Consider the following 18,536-nt stretch of genomic DNA (forward strand, 5'->3'; position numbering starts at 1 on the left):
TGAGATTTGATAACATTGCTCATTTTAATGGTAGTAGACTAAAACTTTAATTATAAATCTAGTTCTTCAGTATTTCAGCATTAGAAAGGCAGATGACTTTTTAAAAAGATGGGAAACATCTCCTTTTGCATTCATTTTGTTGTTTATGATTATCATTTTGCTTTTTTTTTTTTTTAAATTTTAAGCCACTACTTGTATAAAAGGCATTTTAGTATAGTGGATGGAGAAATGGTTTAGAAAGGTTCAAGTGTCAGCCTTTTGACTCAGTAACATTCTTACCTAAGTAAGATTTTAAGTTGCACAACAGATACCAAGTTGCTTTGATAAATATTTTTCTCATCAAAATTTCTTGCATCAATTAAATGATATTTTCAGTCTTTTTTTTACTTATTTTTCTGTTTCTTTTATCTTCTCCCAAAATCTCATTCATAATTGTTAAACCCTTTATGATCAAAAGATCAGTATCAGATATTTCTAGAATTTGTCTAAAATTTAGCTAGTGCTGAGGAAGAAGCATTTTGTACTACTTTGGGACTTGGAGGCGGAAAGGAGAAATCAACTCTCCCCAGATTCTTCTTCCTCCAAAAAGTATGCAGTGAGAGAACTGTCAGCCAACAGTTGGAACCAGTAGTTAAGGGTTTTAACTTAGCATTTTCATCACCCTTTTTATCACTTAAAATCAGAGCATTTGTTGTAGAAATCTGAACAACTTTGGCGGTTGCAAAACTGCTTGAATTACCAAAGCATTGATAATATCTACTTTTATTATATAGTGTTTGTTGGTTGATCTTGAAGAGGCAAAAGTAACATTTAAATTGGTTTTTTTTACTATTTAAATTTGATACTCTTAAATATGACTCAAAACAACTTTTTTTTAACAACTGGTTTTCTAATAAATATTTTTAGCTGAATTAATTATTGTTATTATGCCTGAGTCATAGAATTGGGAGAAAGGGATATTCTGCACATTTTGCTGTTAGAAACCTGGGGAGGGGTTAGGGCAATTATGGGGTTTTTCCTAAGGGCAGTAGAGGCAGCTAACAGGGCTGAGACTTAAACCTGTGTCCTGACTCCAAATTAAATGCTCATTCTTCTAGACATCAATTCTCTTTATTCTAGATACTTGAAAATGGGGCATTTGTAAATACAGGGAATAGAGGGGAGTTTGTGTTTGCTATACACTGGGGATCCCTCAAGGCTTAGCACAATTCCTAATTTTATTTTATTTAGGTTTTTGCAAGGCAATGGGGTTAAGTGACTTGCCCAAGGCCACACAGCTAGTTAAATATTAAGTGTTTAAAGCCAAATTTGAACTCAGGTACTCCTGACTCCAGGGCGGATGCTCTATCCACTGTGCAGCCTAGCCCCCCACAATTCCTAATTTTTGTTGGTTTTGTTTTTCTTTAATCAGGTTAGGAAGGTTTGATGGGAGATGACTCCCTCCAAACAAAAACAAGATCCCAATCGTAAAAGTTGAAGAGTACAAATGAGATACTAGCTTAAATAGTTGAAAAGAATGAAAATGGGGGCAGCTGGGTGGTATGGTGGATAGAGCACTGGCCCTGGAGTTCAAATCTAGACTCAGACACTCAATACTTAGCTGTGTGGGCAAGTAACTTAACCCCACTGTCTTGGGGGGGGGAACCCAAGAACACAAGAATAAAGGAGCAGGAGGGCAGACCCCAGTGTGAAGGAAAAGGGGCCACTTTTCTCCAGAAGACCTCTCATTGTCTCAGAACAACCTGTTCATGTGTTTTTCCCCCCTTTTTGTTAAATATTTTCCAAATATATTTTCACTTGATTCAGTGATTCTCAGAAGAGTTGTGGCTGCATGTGCTTGACAGCCCTTTGCTCTAGCAGAATGGTGGGGAGAAAGACACAAAAGTATAACATACATAGCAGGGTATCCCCTCTTCCCATTAAAGTAGAAGATGATAGAAACTATCAAACTGGACTGTAGAGTACAAATCCAAAAGTACTCTGATAGATTAGGATAGGCTCATTTTATGAGGTAAAACATGTAATGGCCCTACTTAAATTTTAAAAAAATTAGTGCTTTAAGTGCAGAAGAATTTTGTTAGAAACTAGATAAACTGTTACTAGAGAACAGTGGAAAAGATTCCTAGAAAGTCAAATGCAATTCTTGATCTCTTTTTACTTTCTTCTTGTTCCTTTAGTTTCACCAAATACTAATATGATAAAAGGATTGGGAGTTTTTTCTTTATTCTTTTTCTGTAGCTACCCTAACTTCTTTTCCAATTATATACATATTTATCTCTTTAACTGTATTATTTTTTGCCACTTTTTCATGAATCATCATTATTAACAACCTGCTTATTATGTGCACCATTTGTCTTTCCATTGCCATTTAGCTTAATTGTAAATTTAATTCTTAGAATGTTGGACTGTGGCACTAAGAAGGATGTTATGAGAGATGGGATTTTGCAGCAGTTTGGAATCATTGAAAACATTGACTTAAAATATAACTTTAAGTCTCCCCTCACTAACTATTCTGAACCCCATGATGTGTATGTTTTTGCCACTTGATTTTTGACTTTTATATATGATGTATCCCTCTCACTTTTTGTTGTACATTCTCTTTTAAAGCCCAAACTTAATATATAGCCACTTAGAATTCTTAAAATACCTTTACTTCAAGGCGGCTAGGTGGCGCAGTGGATAGAGCACTGGCCCTGGAGTCAGGAGTGCCTGAGTTTCAAATCTAACCTCAGACACTTAATAATTACCTAGGTGTGTGGCCTTGGTCAAGCCACTTAACCCCATTTGCCTTGCAAAAACTAAAAAAAAAAAAAAACTACCTTTACTTCCATTGATTATTAGTGGAAAGTTAGGGTTAAATTGTAAATAGTGGTTTCCTTCATCCTGTCTGGATTTTTACTCTTGCATTTTTTTTTCCTTTTGGGGTGGTGGGGGTGGGGGGGAGTGAAGCAATTGGATCACGCATCTGATAAGTGTCAAGTGTCTGAGGTTGGTTTTGAATTCAGGTCCTCCTGATTCCAGGATTAGTGCCACCTAGCTGCCCCTTCTCTTTTGAGAGAGACAGTGCTTTCTAACAATCTAGACTCACTGAAGAGGTGGTTAGGTGGTGTAGTGGATAAAGCACCGGCCTTGGAGTCAGGAGTACCTGGGTTCAAATCTGGTCTCAGACACTTACTAATTACCTAGCTGTGTGGCCTTGGGCAAGCCACTTAACCCCGTTTGCCTTGCAAAAAAACCTTAAAAAAATAGACTCACTGTTGTTATATAAGATCTCATAGATAAAAGAAACTGAGGCAGATAGAAATTAAGTGACTTGTCCAGAGTACAACAAGAAACTATCCAAAACAGGATTAAAACCCAGGTCTTCTAATTTTGGGTACAATGCTTTCTCCATTATTCCATGTTGCCTTTTTTCTTCAGAATTCCTAAGTATTTCTATGGTTAGTCTTTCCATATTATAACTAATATCTTTTATGGGATTTAATTTCCCTAGAAATTAGACTCAGTTCCCTAAATGTTTTAAAATGAAGACCTTTCTCAAAGAAACTTGGAAAGATTCCTTTCTCCCCCTCTCCACCTTATTTTTCTGCTTTCAATTTTAGGATCTTTGATTTTATTTGTACAAAAACTTTTAATTTTATGTAATCAAAATTGTCCATTTTACTTCCAGTGAGGAGCCTATTGTCACAAACTTTTCTCCTATCCATATATATATATTTTGATCTATTTTTATATAATTAACATTATTGTTATCATTTATTAACAGGTGCTATGATTTGAGGTCATATCTTTACTAGTTTTTTTTAGAACTATGTAATTATCCAATTCTTGATCTGTTATACCTCAGGTCTGGTGGTATGCTTTTTAGGAAATAATGCATCAACAACAAGATTTCATAGCATAATCTATGAACTAGTAAGTTTTCATTTTTTCCAAGAGAAAAATGACCATTATCAGACAATGTGGAAAATCTAGTGTTCTAAGTTGAACATCATGGACCAGCCATTCTTTGTACTCTTTTCTTAGGGTTTTAAAGAATTCAATGGAATGAGAAACTATGCCCCTCCTCCCACCACCCCCCTTTTTTTAAGAACTCTAATTGAAGGAGATAAAACAAATTTGATTTAGCTTAAACCAAAGTGTTAAGTATAAAAATATATGATACACTTTAAATACATAAGTTGTGAAGAAAAGAAAGCTTCATAGTAGTATAGAAAAAGCTGTCCAACTTCCTCATTTTTTTTCAGATGAGGAAATTTAAATTCAGCAACCTTGCCTGAGATAATTGCAAAAAAATAAAATTAGAAGTTAAAAATAGACGAATTTATGACATAATGAAAATTATTGTTGTGTTGAAAAGGTCCTAACAAGGAAAAGTAGCTAAAGGGGAAATCTTTTGTATGGAGTATAGAGGGAATGAGTTTCAAGTATGTTTCATATTAGATGGCAACTGCAGTTGTTTTTTCTTACTCTCAATTTCTGTGTGGCTCTCTTTTTCCTAGTAAGGAAAGTCATGGTCTAAAGTTGAGGGCATCAAAAAGCTGAATGAGAGCCTTCAAATAGCATAGATGCCATAAAATCTTAGAACTAAAATAAAGTTAGAATCCTTAGCATCTAATCCAAGCCTCTCATTTTTAGAGAAGGAAACTGAGGCACAGAGAATGACCAATCTGTAGTTTCACAGAAGATTTGTGGCAAAACCAGGGCTAAAACTGAGGACTCCTCAACCTCATGGGTCAGTATTTGCTTAAGCCAATGTAATCAAAATTTTTGAATACTTTTAGCTATAGCTCCCACATAGTCTTTAATCTTTTTTATAAAAGAAATAAACTTCATTAATGACAGATTTGTTTCAAATTAATTGTTTAATGCTGTATGTACAAATTATCAAATCATTGCATGGAGAATAAAATGATAGATACATCCTATTTCTCAACATTAATTTTGACAAGTTCAAAAGAATTGATTCTTTTGCTATCACCTACCTCCAACCTTTTTAATGGAAATAACTTCACAAATTAGAATCATTTTAAACTTAACAGCTCTGTGTTTGCTTATTTAGCAGCAGATAAATGTGAAATGTAAGTTGAAATGACATTGACAATATTGTTTTTCAGATTTTTTTAAACCATATCTGATAGTAAAAGATTTGCTTCATTATGTAAGATGTAGCTTACAAAACCTGTTCAGTATAAAAGAAACTTTATTAAATAGGAGAAACATTGGTACTACCTGCAGTTGTTAACATGATAGAAATGATATGCAAAACAGTTGTAAATAGTTTTACCAATCTGAAGAACCTTGTGATGAATTAATTAATGGAAGAACCAAAATCTTGTAAAACCACAGATATATATATATATAGTTAAAAGATGCTTACTTGATTACAGGGGTAATATTCTGTGTGTGTGTGTGTGTTTTCATCCTGTGTATCAAAAAACCATTTTATTTTATTTTAAGGAGGACTTACTTGATAGAGAAAAAAGCTCAGGTCTGCAAAAGTAATTAGAGTAGAACTTTAATTTTAATAGACCTCATTTTAGTTCTACGTCAGATGTTACCCCATTTCACCAACGTGCCATGGCATGGCATAATCTCTGTGTCATAGGCGCCACAGATTTGATGTGTCAGGTGATTTTTGAGAATAATTTCATATTTTTATTCCAGTTGGTGATAGAAAAAGTATAGTGGTGGTAATTTTGTATTTGAAACTTTGATTCTTTTCTTTGATATCTTTCTTTGGATAACCCAACATTTAAGTCAAGAAGATTTTTGTGAGCTTTTTGTTTATTTAAAACCTAGGAAACTATATGATGAAATCAAAAATAGACCAATAAAAATGGATTCTTTCTATCAGCTGATCTCCCACAAAGACATAAGGTTTATAATCTTGCCACAGTAAAGAGGTGTTTTTAAAAATTCTGAAATCATAGTATAACTGAAGTTCATGATTTTTGTCTTAAGAAATTGATTAAAATTATGACAAAGTATATCTGAATAGCAAGTTATTATTTGTGATTTTAATAGTGGGGTTTTGGATTTTTAGATACTGAAGTGTTGACTACAATCTTCCATCATGCGTGAATACAAGCTAGTTGTCCTTGGCTCAGGAGGTGTTGGAAAGTCTGCCCTGGTGAGTGATTCTGTTTATGTTGGAATGAAACACCATCTTTTAAAGTTTAGGATTAGAATATTGTCTTTTTATGTTTATTTTTATTTTAACATTACATTTTAAAGTTTCTAGTTGTTTACCATTCAGTTGTCAGATCAGATTTTTGACTAATACCAGAAGACAAATAACAATTTTTTCTGTTGTAAACAAAGTTTTATGATATATGATTATTTGATTTGTATATCATCTGAAGCTTTTAATTTCTCCATAACTGAGCTTCAAATTGCTGACAATAGTCATAAGAAAGCTTGGAGTTGAATATATATTTTTCCTTAATCATTTGTGAGTAGTTTTAAAATGTTTTGTCTATGTTTTACTTATTATATTTACTCTCATACTTCTATTATACTCAAAGAAGCTTTGCATCAAGATAACCTGAACTGAACTTTGGAAAACCAAGTGGCTCAAAAATAATGTCAGGATATTTAATTTTGTCCTTAGCCATGGGAGGTGGTGTGATAGTTTGTGGTAATAAATTTACTCAGAGTTAAAACTTAATTCATTGAAAGTTTAAATAAGAGGGAAAAGAAAAGTATCCATGACTACGTAATGTATGTGAACCATCACCCTCTTAACCATAGAAACTGTTCTAATATTCCTAATATATTAGAACAAAGAATAGGGGAGTCTAGGTGGCACCTGAGTTCAAATCCGGCCTCAGACTCTTAATAATTACCTAGCTGTGTGGCCTTGGGCAAGCCATTTAACCCCCATTTGCCTTATGAAAGCCTTAAAAAAAAACCCACGTTTAACGGAAACTGGGCTCAAAGGTTTTGTCTTTGCCACAGCCACTTGGTATTTAAGGGACAGAGTCAAGATTCAAATGCAGTTCCTCTGAATCTGAATAAAGTGCTTCATTTTGTATCACACTGCCTCTGCAAATTTGTTTACTGACTTTGCAGTTAATTACTCCACAATATCTCTGTGCCCATTAAAGGCTGTGATATTGTTAACCTTTTTAAAAAATTCTACATTGGAAAGCTATTTTCCAGACTCAATGAAAGCAACATTGGCTAGCTATTTCATCTATGTCTTCCTCTATGTGACAAGGTCATCTCCTTTTTTTTAATCATATAGATAATAGATTATATTAACTTTTGTAACCCTTTTATCCCCGCACTGTAATAGAATGCTCCTTTAGGACAGGAACTACTACCTACTTTTTATCCTTTTTCTTTCACCTACTAAGCACTCAAATAGCTAATTAATTGAAATTTTTTATTTTATAGACTGTACAGTTTGTTCAAGGAATATTTGTTGAAAAATATGATCCTACAATAGAAGATTCATATAGAAAGGTATGGAGAAGTTATTGCTTTTGAAATTAAAGACCTTCATAAAATTTTTCAGAATAATTTTGCTTTAGACCTCAAAAGTTAATTCTTTCAACTTTATGTCTATTTAGTGTTCACAAAGTTAATTTTATAAAGTTGATTAAAGAACATTCTTGATTGCTGGTTCTTGCTAAATAAGACAAGTTTTTCTTCACTGAAATGAAATATTTCTCTAGGAAAATTCATTTTATATTGAGCAAAATACAGAAAATATTAATAACTCAGGTGCAAAGTCTTTCTGACATTTCATTGACCCTTTTTAGTCAGTATCTAGTAAAAAAGTAATAAATCCAGACTTAAAGGGGAAGGTCCATGTTTTCACAAGGACTACATGAATACCTAGAAGAAATGATTAAGAATGAAGAAAAATGGAACAAAAAGCTCTGAAAGAAAGAAATGGAAGAATAAGTAAATTAGAAGAGAAAGTGGTTAACTTTACCAAAGAATTATACTCTCTGAAAGCAAGGAACATTTGAAAAAAATTAGAATATGATGGGGGGGGACAGAATGTAAAATAACTGATAACAAAAACTGAACTCTTCCCACTCCCACCTCCCTGCCCTCAGTGGCCTAGAAACAATCTTCTCAGGTATTCTGTCTTAACCTGAAGTGAAGGAAAGTCAAAAACAATAACACATATATATGTCATTCCCAACAGGAAAGCAAGCCGGGTTAATGATGAAAAGGGAGTAATCACAAACGTTTTCCAGTTATGAAGGGGAGGGGGAAGAAAGAAAAAGAGAACTAACCCTCATGGTGTCTTAAATTACTTTCTATACAGCTCAGGATTGGTCAAATGTGTCATGTAACTATAATAGAATGTAGTTTTTAAAAGAAGCAATTTCAGAGCATTTTAGATTGAAAGAAATGAACAAAACCAAAAAGAAAACACACACACACACACACACACACAGAAGGAAAGGAATAGAGCAAATCCAAACTACTGTGAAAGATGAATTCAGTGATTAGCCACATCTCCTGAGGTTCTAAGGTGAAGTTTTAGGGTAGTTCAGTGGCATAGTGGATAGAGTACTGGTCTTAGAATCAGAAGGACAGGAGTTTGAATTCAGCATCTGACATTTAATAACTTTGTGACCTTGGCTAACTCTCTTAACCCTGATTGCCTCAGATCCAGGGCCATCTCCAGTCCTCCTGATTCATATATGACTCTGGAACAGAGAAAGTGAGGCTGGTGACTTAGCACAGCACACTCAAATCCAATTCATGTGCTTGTCATGGTATCAACTCCCTGATGTTGCAGTCTTCGAAATGAAGGGCAAACATTATTAAGATGAAGTTTTATAATTTCCCTCTTGATTTAGGTGATGAGACATTAGGGAGGGTGATCCATGACTTATAAATGAATTGTATTGGGGGTGGGGGGATTGTGCAAAGTCAACGGCCTTGGGAGCTATGGGGGTCCAGTGATCAGATATTAGATCAGGATGTGGAGAGGCTCCTCACTTTTCTTTCACCGCTTAGCTCAAGTCCCATCTTTGTACATTGCCTACCCTGCTCTCCCTCAGATGATCATGTGTCTTTACCCTGGAAAATTATTTTACATTTAATTCAATGTCTACATGTTGTCCCTTTCACATTTATGCCCATGCATACACCCAGAGGAATGTAAGCTCCTCAAGGATAGGAATTTTGGCTAGGACAATTGCAAAGACCCAGATCTAATTGCTAAGAACCCAGTTGTAAACAATCTGGGTTGTTGGTTCAACATGAAGAAAATTGTGTCACAATCCACTGTGATCAGGAGTTGTACAATGTCCCCTTTAGCTATTTTATACAGAACGTGACACACAGGTGCTTAATAAATATTGTTGGTGGAATAAATAAATCAAGGAATACTTAAAAGCACCTCCTTCCTTTCATAAAAATCACAGGACCTGAGAATACCTCCTTAAGGAGAAAGGCAAACAGTGGTAGCATAGGGTTTATTAGATGGCTTTGGGATGAGAACAATTCTTAAGTATCTTGCAAAGAAAAGAAATTGTATCCAGTATCTCATTGTATCTCATTCAGGACTAGAGTGCTTATGAAATGGGCTTATAGATTTAGAGCTGGGAAAGGACCCTTGGAAGCCTTCTAGTGGAACTCATTCTCATGTCGCAGGTGAGAACACTAAAGCCCAAGAAGTTGGGAGCTGTTCTCCTGGACACAGTTTTATTCCTCGTTTTAAAATCCTATACCAAAATAAAAGATACAGGGGAAGCAGCTGGAACAGAATTAGATGGGAGAGAGATTGAACCTCCTGCTTTCATGATTGAGTGACTTTTTAAAATGATTTTACATTGATTTTTTTCACTCTTTAAAGTATCAGTATTGTTTCATCAGAAACACTAATAATGGTTAACCCAATTTGAATGGTAGATCTTTAAATACATAAGTTCTGGGTGCAATGGACAGAGCCCTGGCACTGGAGTCAGGAGGACCTGAGTTTAAATCCAACCTCAGACACTTAATAATTGCCTAGCAGTGTGACCTTGGGCAACCCATTTGCCATAAATAAAAAAATATTTGGGTGGCTAGGTGGCATAGTGGATAAAGCACCAGCCTTGGAGTCAGGAGTACGTGGGTTCAAATCCGGTCTCAAGACACTTAATAATTACCTAGCTGTGTGGCCTTGGGCAAGCCACTTAACCCCATTTGCCTTGCAAAAACCTAAAAAATAAAAATAAAAAAATTTAAATACATGTGTTCTGCACAAACTAGACTGGCAAATACTAAGCTGTATAAAATTGCTAAATGGGGTGTAATTTTTGCTGAAAGTGGATTGTGCACTGTAGTAACAACTCATTGTCTAATTAGTGAAGATCTGGAATTTTGACCATCTAGCAATGATCTTCCTATGTCTCTCTCCTTTTTTCTAACCGTTGTTTAATTATGTTTATATACTAAAGTTTACACTTGCTCACCTAGATGAAAAGGGAGGAAAAACTTTGTTTATTGATACATTCTCCCTTCTTCCCCTTCCCAGCCCCTAACAAGTATGTTCTAAATATGGTATTCTAAGTATTCTAAATATAATGAGTAAACAAGACTTATGTACTTTTTAAATTTAGCTACTATTTCTGCTATTAGTTAACTTCCTGATTATATATAGAAAAATATAGCCAAACCTCTTCCTCCATCACCATTCGTTTTTTAGATAATTATATGTGACTATGTTGTTTATCCTGGAAGTTCTTTGAGGACAGTTGGAGTGATCAGTAAATGTGTTGTAAAAAAGCTTTATTTTCATATGTCTGGAATGGTTTTCATAAAACTGGGTTTTGGATTTGTTTTTCCTTTAACAGCAAGTTGAAGTAGATGCTCAACAATGCATGCTCGAAATCTTGGACACTGCAGGAACGGTATGGAGTGGTGTTTTTTTTTATTTTGTTTACTTTTCAAATAAACTAATTTTTATCATTATTGAGGTGTAATTTTTAGGCAGACTTGGGATTTCATCCATATTGGAACCCTTCTTTCTGGTGGAAGAATCACCTTGATCAACTAGATCAAATTAGGTTTTCCTTATCAATGCTTTTATTGACATTTTATCATTGAAATAACTTTATCAAAATTATTTACTGATCTCCTAATTTTAAGCACCTTATATTTGTGCCTCTGACTCTGTAGCCCAGGTCTTATCTTCTGATCATAGCTTTGGAAACAAAAGTTTTCTATCCTGAGATTTCCCCAAGTGGAAAATAATCATAGGTACTTGGCCTATTTTTATGTATGATCTTAATAGCATTGTATAGGAATGATGGGGCACTCAGTATTAAAAGAAAATTTATTTTTAAATAAGTCAAGAAAATCTTTTAAATTTTTAAAGAGTAAAATTTTAGTAAAAATGGAAAATACCTAGAAGATAAGACTGATTGGACTTTGGGGTATTCCAAATACCTGGATTTCAATCACAGTTCTGCTACTTAATTAACTCTGTCAGTTCCTGATTTGTATGTATAAATAAATAAGGAACTCTAGGGTGCCCTAAAACTGATCCTTTTGGGGAGAAAAATCTTAGTGGTAATATAATGGAGTTAGAAATTTGCTAAAATAGTTGAAAGTAGTAGGGTAGAGTGGGAAAAGTACTGGATTTTGGGTATCTGTAATCCTAGTTTGGGTATCTGTAATCCTAGTTATCTCTCAAGTAGAGTGATAATACTCAAACCAGCTACCTCACTGGTGCCCTTCTTAATCAAAGTACTTATCTAAATAGGCACCTAATAAATGCTTAGTTGAAAATTATATTTTCTTTCATGAAGACGTGTTTTTCTCTGGGTCAAATGATAAATGTGATCTATTGGAGATGACTTGGTGTCTAACAATCTTAGATATAGTTTTCCCTATTCTGGATACCTGTCAGGTATTTAAATAGTATTACCATCTTGCTTTATTCCTAATGATATTGTTATGTTTACCTTTAAAATACATGTCTTTGGAAATAAAGGTATTTCCTCCCCATTCAAGTATCTTCATAGTCTATGCTTAATTTAAAGTATGTTATGATTTATGTATATAAAAGATTATTTCTCAAAATCCATTTCACAGATTGAAAAGAAATATGTAATTCTAGTTTTAGTGATTAGTGCAGTTTTATTGCTAACTCTAGAACTGTCAGATCGATTGTCAAGACAGTATTCTCTTTTATTGCTTTTCCCCTTACCATAGGAACAATTTACAGCAATGAGAGATTTATACATGAAAAATGGACAAGGCTTTGCATTAGTCTACTCCATCACAGCACAGTCTACGTTTAATGATTTGCAAGATCTCCGAGAACAGATACTTCGAGTTAAAGACACTGACGATGTAAGTTAGTTTTATTTGAAATCTTATGTAAATTATGTGTGGAATATTTTTGTTTCTTATTTGCAAAGGATGTTAGCATTGGCATTTTTTTTAATGTTATGTCTTTTGACCAAGATAATGCCTGAAATTCATTCCTGCCAGAATATGGGATTTTGTAGTGGATCCCAAAGTTATAATTTAGTGTTTTTAAAATAAGATTTAACTTCTTAAATTTTTAAATATCCATTCAATAAATTATAAAAGCTTTTACTTTGAGACTTAAATACCAAATTAACTTTATTTTCTTAAAAAATTGTTATAATATAGTAAGTTTAGGGATGATAAGAAAAGAGTAAAATCTTGATATCTTACCCTTCTATAAAAAAAAAAACCTTAAAATACTAAAGGGCCCACCTATTACTTTTTTCTTGTACATATTTTTTCATTGTAAATATTTTGTTCATTAAGGAGTCATCAGGCATAATCAGTATTAGCTCTAGACTTGAAGTCAAAAAGATCTGGGTGCAAATGTTGCCTCTTCAGTAGTGGGGACCTTCGGCAAGTTAGCTAATCCCTCTGGGTTTTTAATTTTCTCATCTGTGATTAAAACCTGTTTTATATTTGTGAGAATCAAATGCAGTTAATAGATTTTAAATATTTTTCAAAAAGTTAAATGTTGAATATTTCCATTGTTGCTATCATCTATAAAGTGAGAGGTTTGATTCAGTGGCTTTTTAGGTCCCTTCCAGCTCTTAAATATATAAATATGTGACCCTATTTTAAAAAAAAAATTATTTAAGGTTTACATTTAATGTTGACATGTTTCATTATCTGAAAACTACCTGAAATAAGTTTTCCATGAGAGTTTCATTTTCTTAAAAACTCTTCAGTTTAAAATCCCCTTATGTGAAGAACTTTTCATTCATCTTAGTTTTTGTCATCTTTAGAAAATTCTATTTTCAGGAGTAGTAAAAAGGAGAGAGAAGGCTTTAAAGATAATTTGAGGCAAAACATGGGTTTAAATTGATTCAGTTAAGTATAGACTTAACAGTGTATGTTTTATTTAGATTGTCATGACAGAAAGATATTTAAGTTAATTCAAAGTTTGGGAAATGATCCTTAGATTAATTTTTAGAATCTATTTGTTTAAAGTTTTACTTCAGTCACATCAAGGTTTATTGGGCTGAAATTTTCTATTCTTTGCATGATGATGTTGCATGAAAGGCATTAAATAAGCAGAAGTTTTGAGTTTGATATCCAGATCCACAAGATCAAGGGCAGATCCTCTAAACTCTATTGAACCTTAAGTTTCCACATCTTGCAAAGTAAGGCAAAGGAGTTATAGACCTGAAGTCAGAAAGACTCCCCTTCCTTATACAGTTAATTATTGTATAGTTCTAGACAAATCACTTCACCGTGTTTGCTTTTCTCATCAGTAAAATGAGCTGAAGAAGGAAATAGCAAAAGTACTCCAGGATCTTAGCCAAGAAACCCCCAAATGGGGTCACAAAAAATCAGACAATACTGAAACAACTCAACGACAAAATAGTTCATAAGATTATTGTGAAGATTCTGTGAGTAAAATTAAAAATTAACCTTAAAAAGTGCTAAATATAAATTGATATTATTAATATACTAGTAGCATTGATTTAGCTTTAATAAGTTTCCCTGAAATGATTCATGAATCCTTTTCTCCTTTTTAAAGCATCTAGTTAGTTTTGGGTTCATTCTTTTTTTTTAAACATAAATGAATTTTTGGATACTAAAGTTATATATAGGATCAGCTTTTGTTTCTTCACATTTCCATACATTAAGCTTTAATTGATGACCTCTTAGGCCAAAAAATTTAAATTTGTATATTTTTACAGAAAATTTGCCTAGTCCAAATGCTTGTGTAGTTACTTGGTGTTGTCACATCAAAATTGCAAGGTTCTATTTTAAAAAAAAGCTTGGGCCTCTTTTCCCTATGCACTTCCGTGTTTTGGTTTTGTCTCTTTATAGCTGAAATGGTGCAATTGAACCTTAAATTATTTATCTGGCTGATATTAAAACATTAAACACCTTTGTATTTAGAACATGTAAAAGGGCTAGTTTAAATAACACATTTAAGATAAAATTTCATGAACTTGACAGTGAGGCCTTAGCTCATGACATGTACAATAATAATACCACAGATAATAGTCATTGCATGGAAAATTTGAGGGAGATGTGATCTAATCTGAGATGGGGGAACTGGAGGTACTGCTGCCTGAAAGAAACAGCATTAAGTTTTGGTGTTCATAGGAATTCGGGAGGCAGGAGTCCAGAAATATAAGTGGAACAACAAGAGGTAGGCTTGGTTGGAACATGAAGTTCATGGGTGAGACTTATTCTTATGAGATAAGATTGAGAAGTGTCTAAAATGACATAAAATTAGAATGTATTCTATTTACAGGAGGACCTTTGAGGGGACCATGACCAGATTTATGAATAATATGTATTGACATTGGAGGACATCAGAGTTGGGGGTAAATAGGGGAAGGTGTGTTAGGAGGCTGTTGAAATAGTCCATGCAAGTGGTCAAAAGACTTGCCATTGGTATTAAAGCAGTAGTTGTAATAGATGTGAGTTGTTGGGGTATCATCAAAAGGATTTGAGGTTTCAAACATGGGAGACTGATGGTGCCGGTCATTAATAGTAAAAAGAGACACATGTATTTATGGGAGAAAATCTTTCTGTGGAAGGAAACTAGAATTTAAGTCATTAATAAGGCACTAGGAATGCAAACAGAAGCAGAAAGGAGGACAGACCCTGCTTTCAATGAGGCTGGAAAAGCCTTGTCATCGAAGTAAGTACCACACAAAGTCCAGAAGTAACACAACAAGGGAAGAAAAGGACAGGTTTTGAGGAAGGCTGTTTCAGAGTGTGCTAACCACTCTCTGAGGCTTTTCCCAGGGCAAGAAGTTCTCATATTCTGAGAGGAGTTTCTGGATTAACCAGCAAATTTGATAAAGAAGCATAATTTTGAAGTCGAGAAGGAAGGAAGAGAAGCTTTTTGAAGGACATCATCAACATGGACAAGCCATAGATGTGTTAAGCAGTTCTAGGGAAGGAGGTACCAGAAACTGAAGGAACTTCCAGGATGAGCTGGTAGTAGAGAGGACATAATTTTGACAAGCTGAACAGAAGAATTCAATGGGAAATCCAGGTGGAAGAGTCCTTTAGGAATTCGGAGATACTGGTTCATCAAGCAATTACAACCAAAGCAATTGCAAGAAAATGATGAGGCATACTATTGTATATGATTGGAAAATAAATATTTATATAATTTTTCAAAAAGAAAAGAAAATATTCTTTTTTTTTTTGCAAGGCAAACAGGGTTAAGTGGCTTGCCCACAAGGCCACACAGCTAGGTAATGATTGAGTGTCTGAGACCGGATTTGAACCCAGGTACTCCTGACTCCAGGGCCAGTGCTTTGTCCACTATACCATCTAGCTGCCCCAGAAAAATATATTCTTAAAAAATTTTTAAATTTTCATGATATGTAATTGGGGGGAAAATAAAATACTATCAAAAATTAAAAAATTAAATAAAAAAAGAATGATGGGGCAAAGAAAGCCAATTTGAGAGGAGTTGAAGAAGGTAGTCAGCAACTTTTTCAAGAAGTTTGTGAAAAGGCACAAAGAATTGAGGGTAGTAGGTAGATAGAGGGATTGGAGAAGAGAGCGAGTTCAGAATGCAGGAGGTAATATTGTTATATACTAACTTGTTCTAGTGGAGTAGGGAAGAGAGAGAATCAAGATTGCAAATAGATGAGTCTTGGTGAAAACTAGGTTTAGAAATGCCCATATCCTGAGAGAGGAGGAAAGGAAAAAACAACAAGGGTCTGATGTGCCAGGCTCTGGGGGTAGTCTGGGAATACAAAGAAAGGGAGGGAAAATTAGAGATGAGGAAGGAGAAAATGCTGGGCATGGTGAACAGGAAAAAAAACATCGAGAAAGCCACTTGTCGCTAGATTACCAAGTATGAGGAGAAGATTATACTGTGAAAACTGGGAAGGTAAGAAAGAGCCAAGTTGTAAAGGGTCTTTAAAACAAAATAGGATTTTACATTTGATCCTGGGAGTGACTGAGCAGGTTAGACCTTTGCATTGGGAAGATCAGTTTGACAGTTGAGTGGTTGGGGTACTGAAGCAGGGAGATTCCCCAGCAATCAAATTGCAATAGTCCAGGCATGAGATGATGAAAGTGTGGGCCCTGATGCTTCCTGTATCAGAGGAGGAGGGATACAAGACATGTTACAAATTTATGAAGGTAGAAACAGTAGCACTTAGTAAATGATTGAGTATGGAAGGTGAAGTCAAGAGTCTAGAAAGACACCTGGGTTGCAAGCCTGAATGACTTGGAGATGCATATTTCCTTGGGTATTAATAGAGAAGCTAGAAAGAAGAAAGGCTTTAGAGGGGGGAAATCCTGAGTTTACCTTTAGGGCATGTTGAGTTTAAGAAATATCAGGTTAAGATTGGAAACATAAGACTTTGAAGCTGGGAGGTTAGGGCCAGACAAAGTCTGAGAGAGTCACTTGCAGAGAAACAATAATTTCATCCATGGAAGCTGCTGAGACATCTGAAAGTTAGTGGTCCTTTAAAGGATGCAGATTTAGCAAAGCTGACTGAGGAATGTTCAGGTAAGAGTAGAGCTAGAAAGATCAGCATAGGACAGTGAATTGATAGGACATATAACTGAGAACTTGAGAGAAATTGAGTTCATTCTGTAAAGTAGGCGAATACTCTATAGTAGGGGAAAGTCAGTAAATAGATGAGAAGAAGAATATTTAGGTCTCAAAACTAGAAAGATGAGAAAATTTAGGAGAAGAAAAAAGTTATCAACAGTATTAAAAGCTGTAGAGAGTTCAAGTTGGAAGAGGATTGAGAAAAGACGATTTGATTTGACAGATCATTAGGATCTAATGTGGTTAGAAGTCAGACTATTGAAAGTTTTTAAGAGAATGAGAAGAAATAATGTAGTCACTAAGTATAGACAGCCATTTCACACAGTTTAGCCATGAAAGTAAATACATAAGGAAATAACAAAGGTGAACAAAGCAAGTTAAGGATTTTTGAGGTTGGGGAGAACATGGGTTGCTTGTAGACAGTAGGAAAGCAGCCTATAGACAGGGAAAGATTAAAGATAAGAGAAAAATTGGGATAATAAGGAGATGGTGTGCTGAAGAAGTCAAAATTAGTAGATCGCCTCTTCTGCATGTAGAGAGCTTTGCCTTGGCAAAGAAATGGATTACTTTGTGTGAGATGGGTGAAGGAAGAGATGGCCAAGAGTGCCCAAATGGAGGGTTAATGAATGGAAGAGGAGGAAGAATAAAAGAGAGAACCTTGGGAAGCTTGAAGAGGGATGAAATGATGTAGGAAAAAACTCCTAGTTTTGATGTTTTGGGGGGGGGTTGTTTTGTTTTTTTTACCACTAGGGCTAATTGGGTCAATTAGAGAAATAGATATCTGTGACTGAGAAATGAAGCTTATTTGGTCTTCAACAAAGAAAACATCAAACAAAAATATGTGTTGTGGGGGAGTCAATAGGTAGACACACCATACTTTGGAGTAAGATATGACAGCTATCATATTTGAAAAGTTATCACATGAAAGAGGAAATCAGCTTGCTGGTCAAGAGAAGAAAAGCTAGAGCTGAGTAGAAGTTCTTTGCTTAATATTTAAAAAAATAAAGTCAATTAGAGCCATCCAAAATTTAATCACTCAGGAGATGTTGGATTCCCCCTCATTTGTCAGGTATGTTGTATAGGGAGCTCTGGTTCAGGTCTTGGTCAGAAAGATGGGCACTGATGGACAACCCTTTCAAGCTCAGTTTCTATGATATCAAAAAAAAATTAGTGAGGACTTCATTCTAAAGTTTATCCGACCAAAATTGCAGTGGATGCAAACAGGATAGGAGTAGAAAAAATAAATTTTAGGGGTAAACAGGAATAGGAAGAGAGAACATAGTCTGAAAGTCAAGATTGTAGCATAAATCTGGTTTGTTGTAAGCAGTATGGAAAGATGGAAAGGCTGTGGTGAGGGTATATAATTTTATAAGGTTTTAGGTTTTTTGCAAGGCAATGGGGTTAAGTGGCTTGCCCAAGGCCACACAGCTAGGTAATTATTAAGTGTCTGAGGCCAGATTTGAACTTAGGTACTCCTGTCTCCAGGACCAGTGATCTATCCACTGTGCCACCTAGCCATCCCAGTTTTATA

At 34.7% G+C, this 18,536-nt stretch overlaps 1 protein-coding gene across 5 annotated transcripts in view; it reads left to right on the top strand.

The window, feature by feature from the left end:
* Positions 1-18,536, top strand: part of RAP1B (RAP1B, member of RAS oncogene family) — a 60,395-nt gene that overhangs the window by 35,004 nt on the left and 6,855 nt on the right. For 3 of the 5 annotated variants that reach the window (XM_074226096.1, XM_074226092.1, XM_074226094.1), the window contains exons 2-5: positions 6,047-6,133; positions 7,402-7,470; positions 10,812-10,868; positions 12,175-12,315. In XM_074226096.1, the coding sequence (XP_074082197.1) occupies positions 6,077-6,133; positions 7,402-7,470; positions 10,812-10,868; positions 12,175-12,315 (324 nt within the window). In that variant the 5' untranslated portion in view covers positions 6,047-6,076. Of the gene's footprint in view, positions 1-4,638; positions 4,736-6,046; positions 6,134-7,401; positions 7,471-10,811; positions 10,869-12,174; positions 12,316-18,536 lie in introns of all 5 variants that reach the window. The other 2 variants (XM_074226095.1, XM_074226093.1) reach the window with 1 other exon arrangement.

This window comes from Macrotis lagotis, chromosome 2, assembly GCF_037893015.1.
Source record: "Macrotis lagotis isolate mMagLag1 chromosome 2, bilby.v1.9.chrom.fasta, whole genome shotgun sequence".
NCBI classification, from domain to species: domain Eukaryota; kingdom Metazoa; phylum Chordata; class Mammalia; order Peramelemorphia; family Peramelidae; genus Macrotis; species Macrotis lagotis.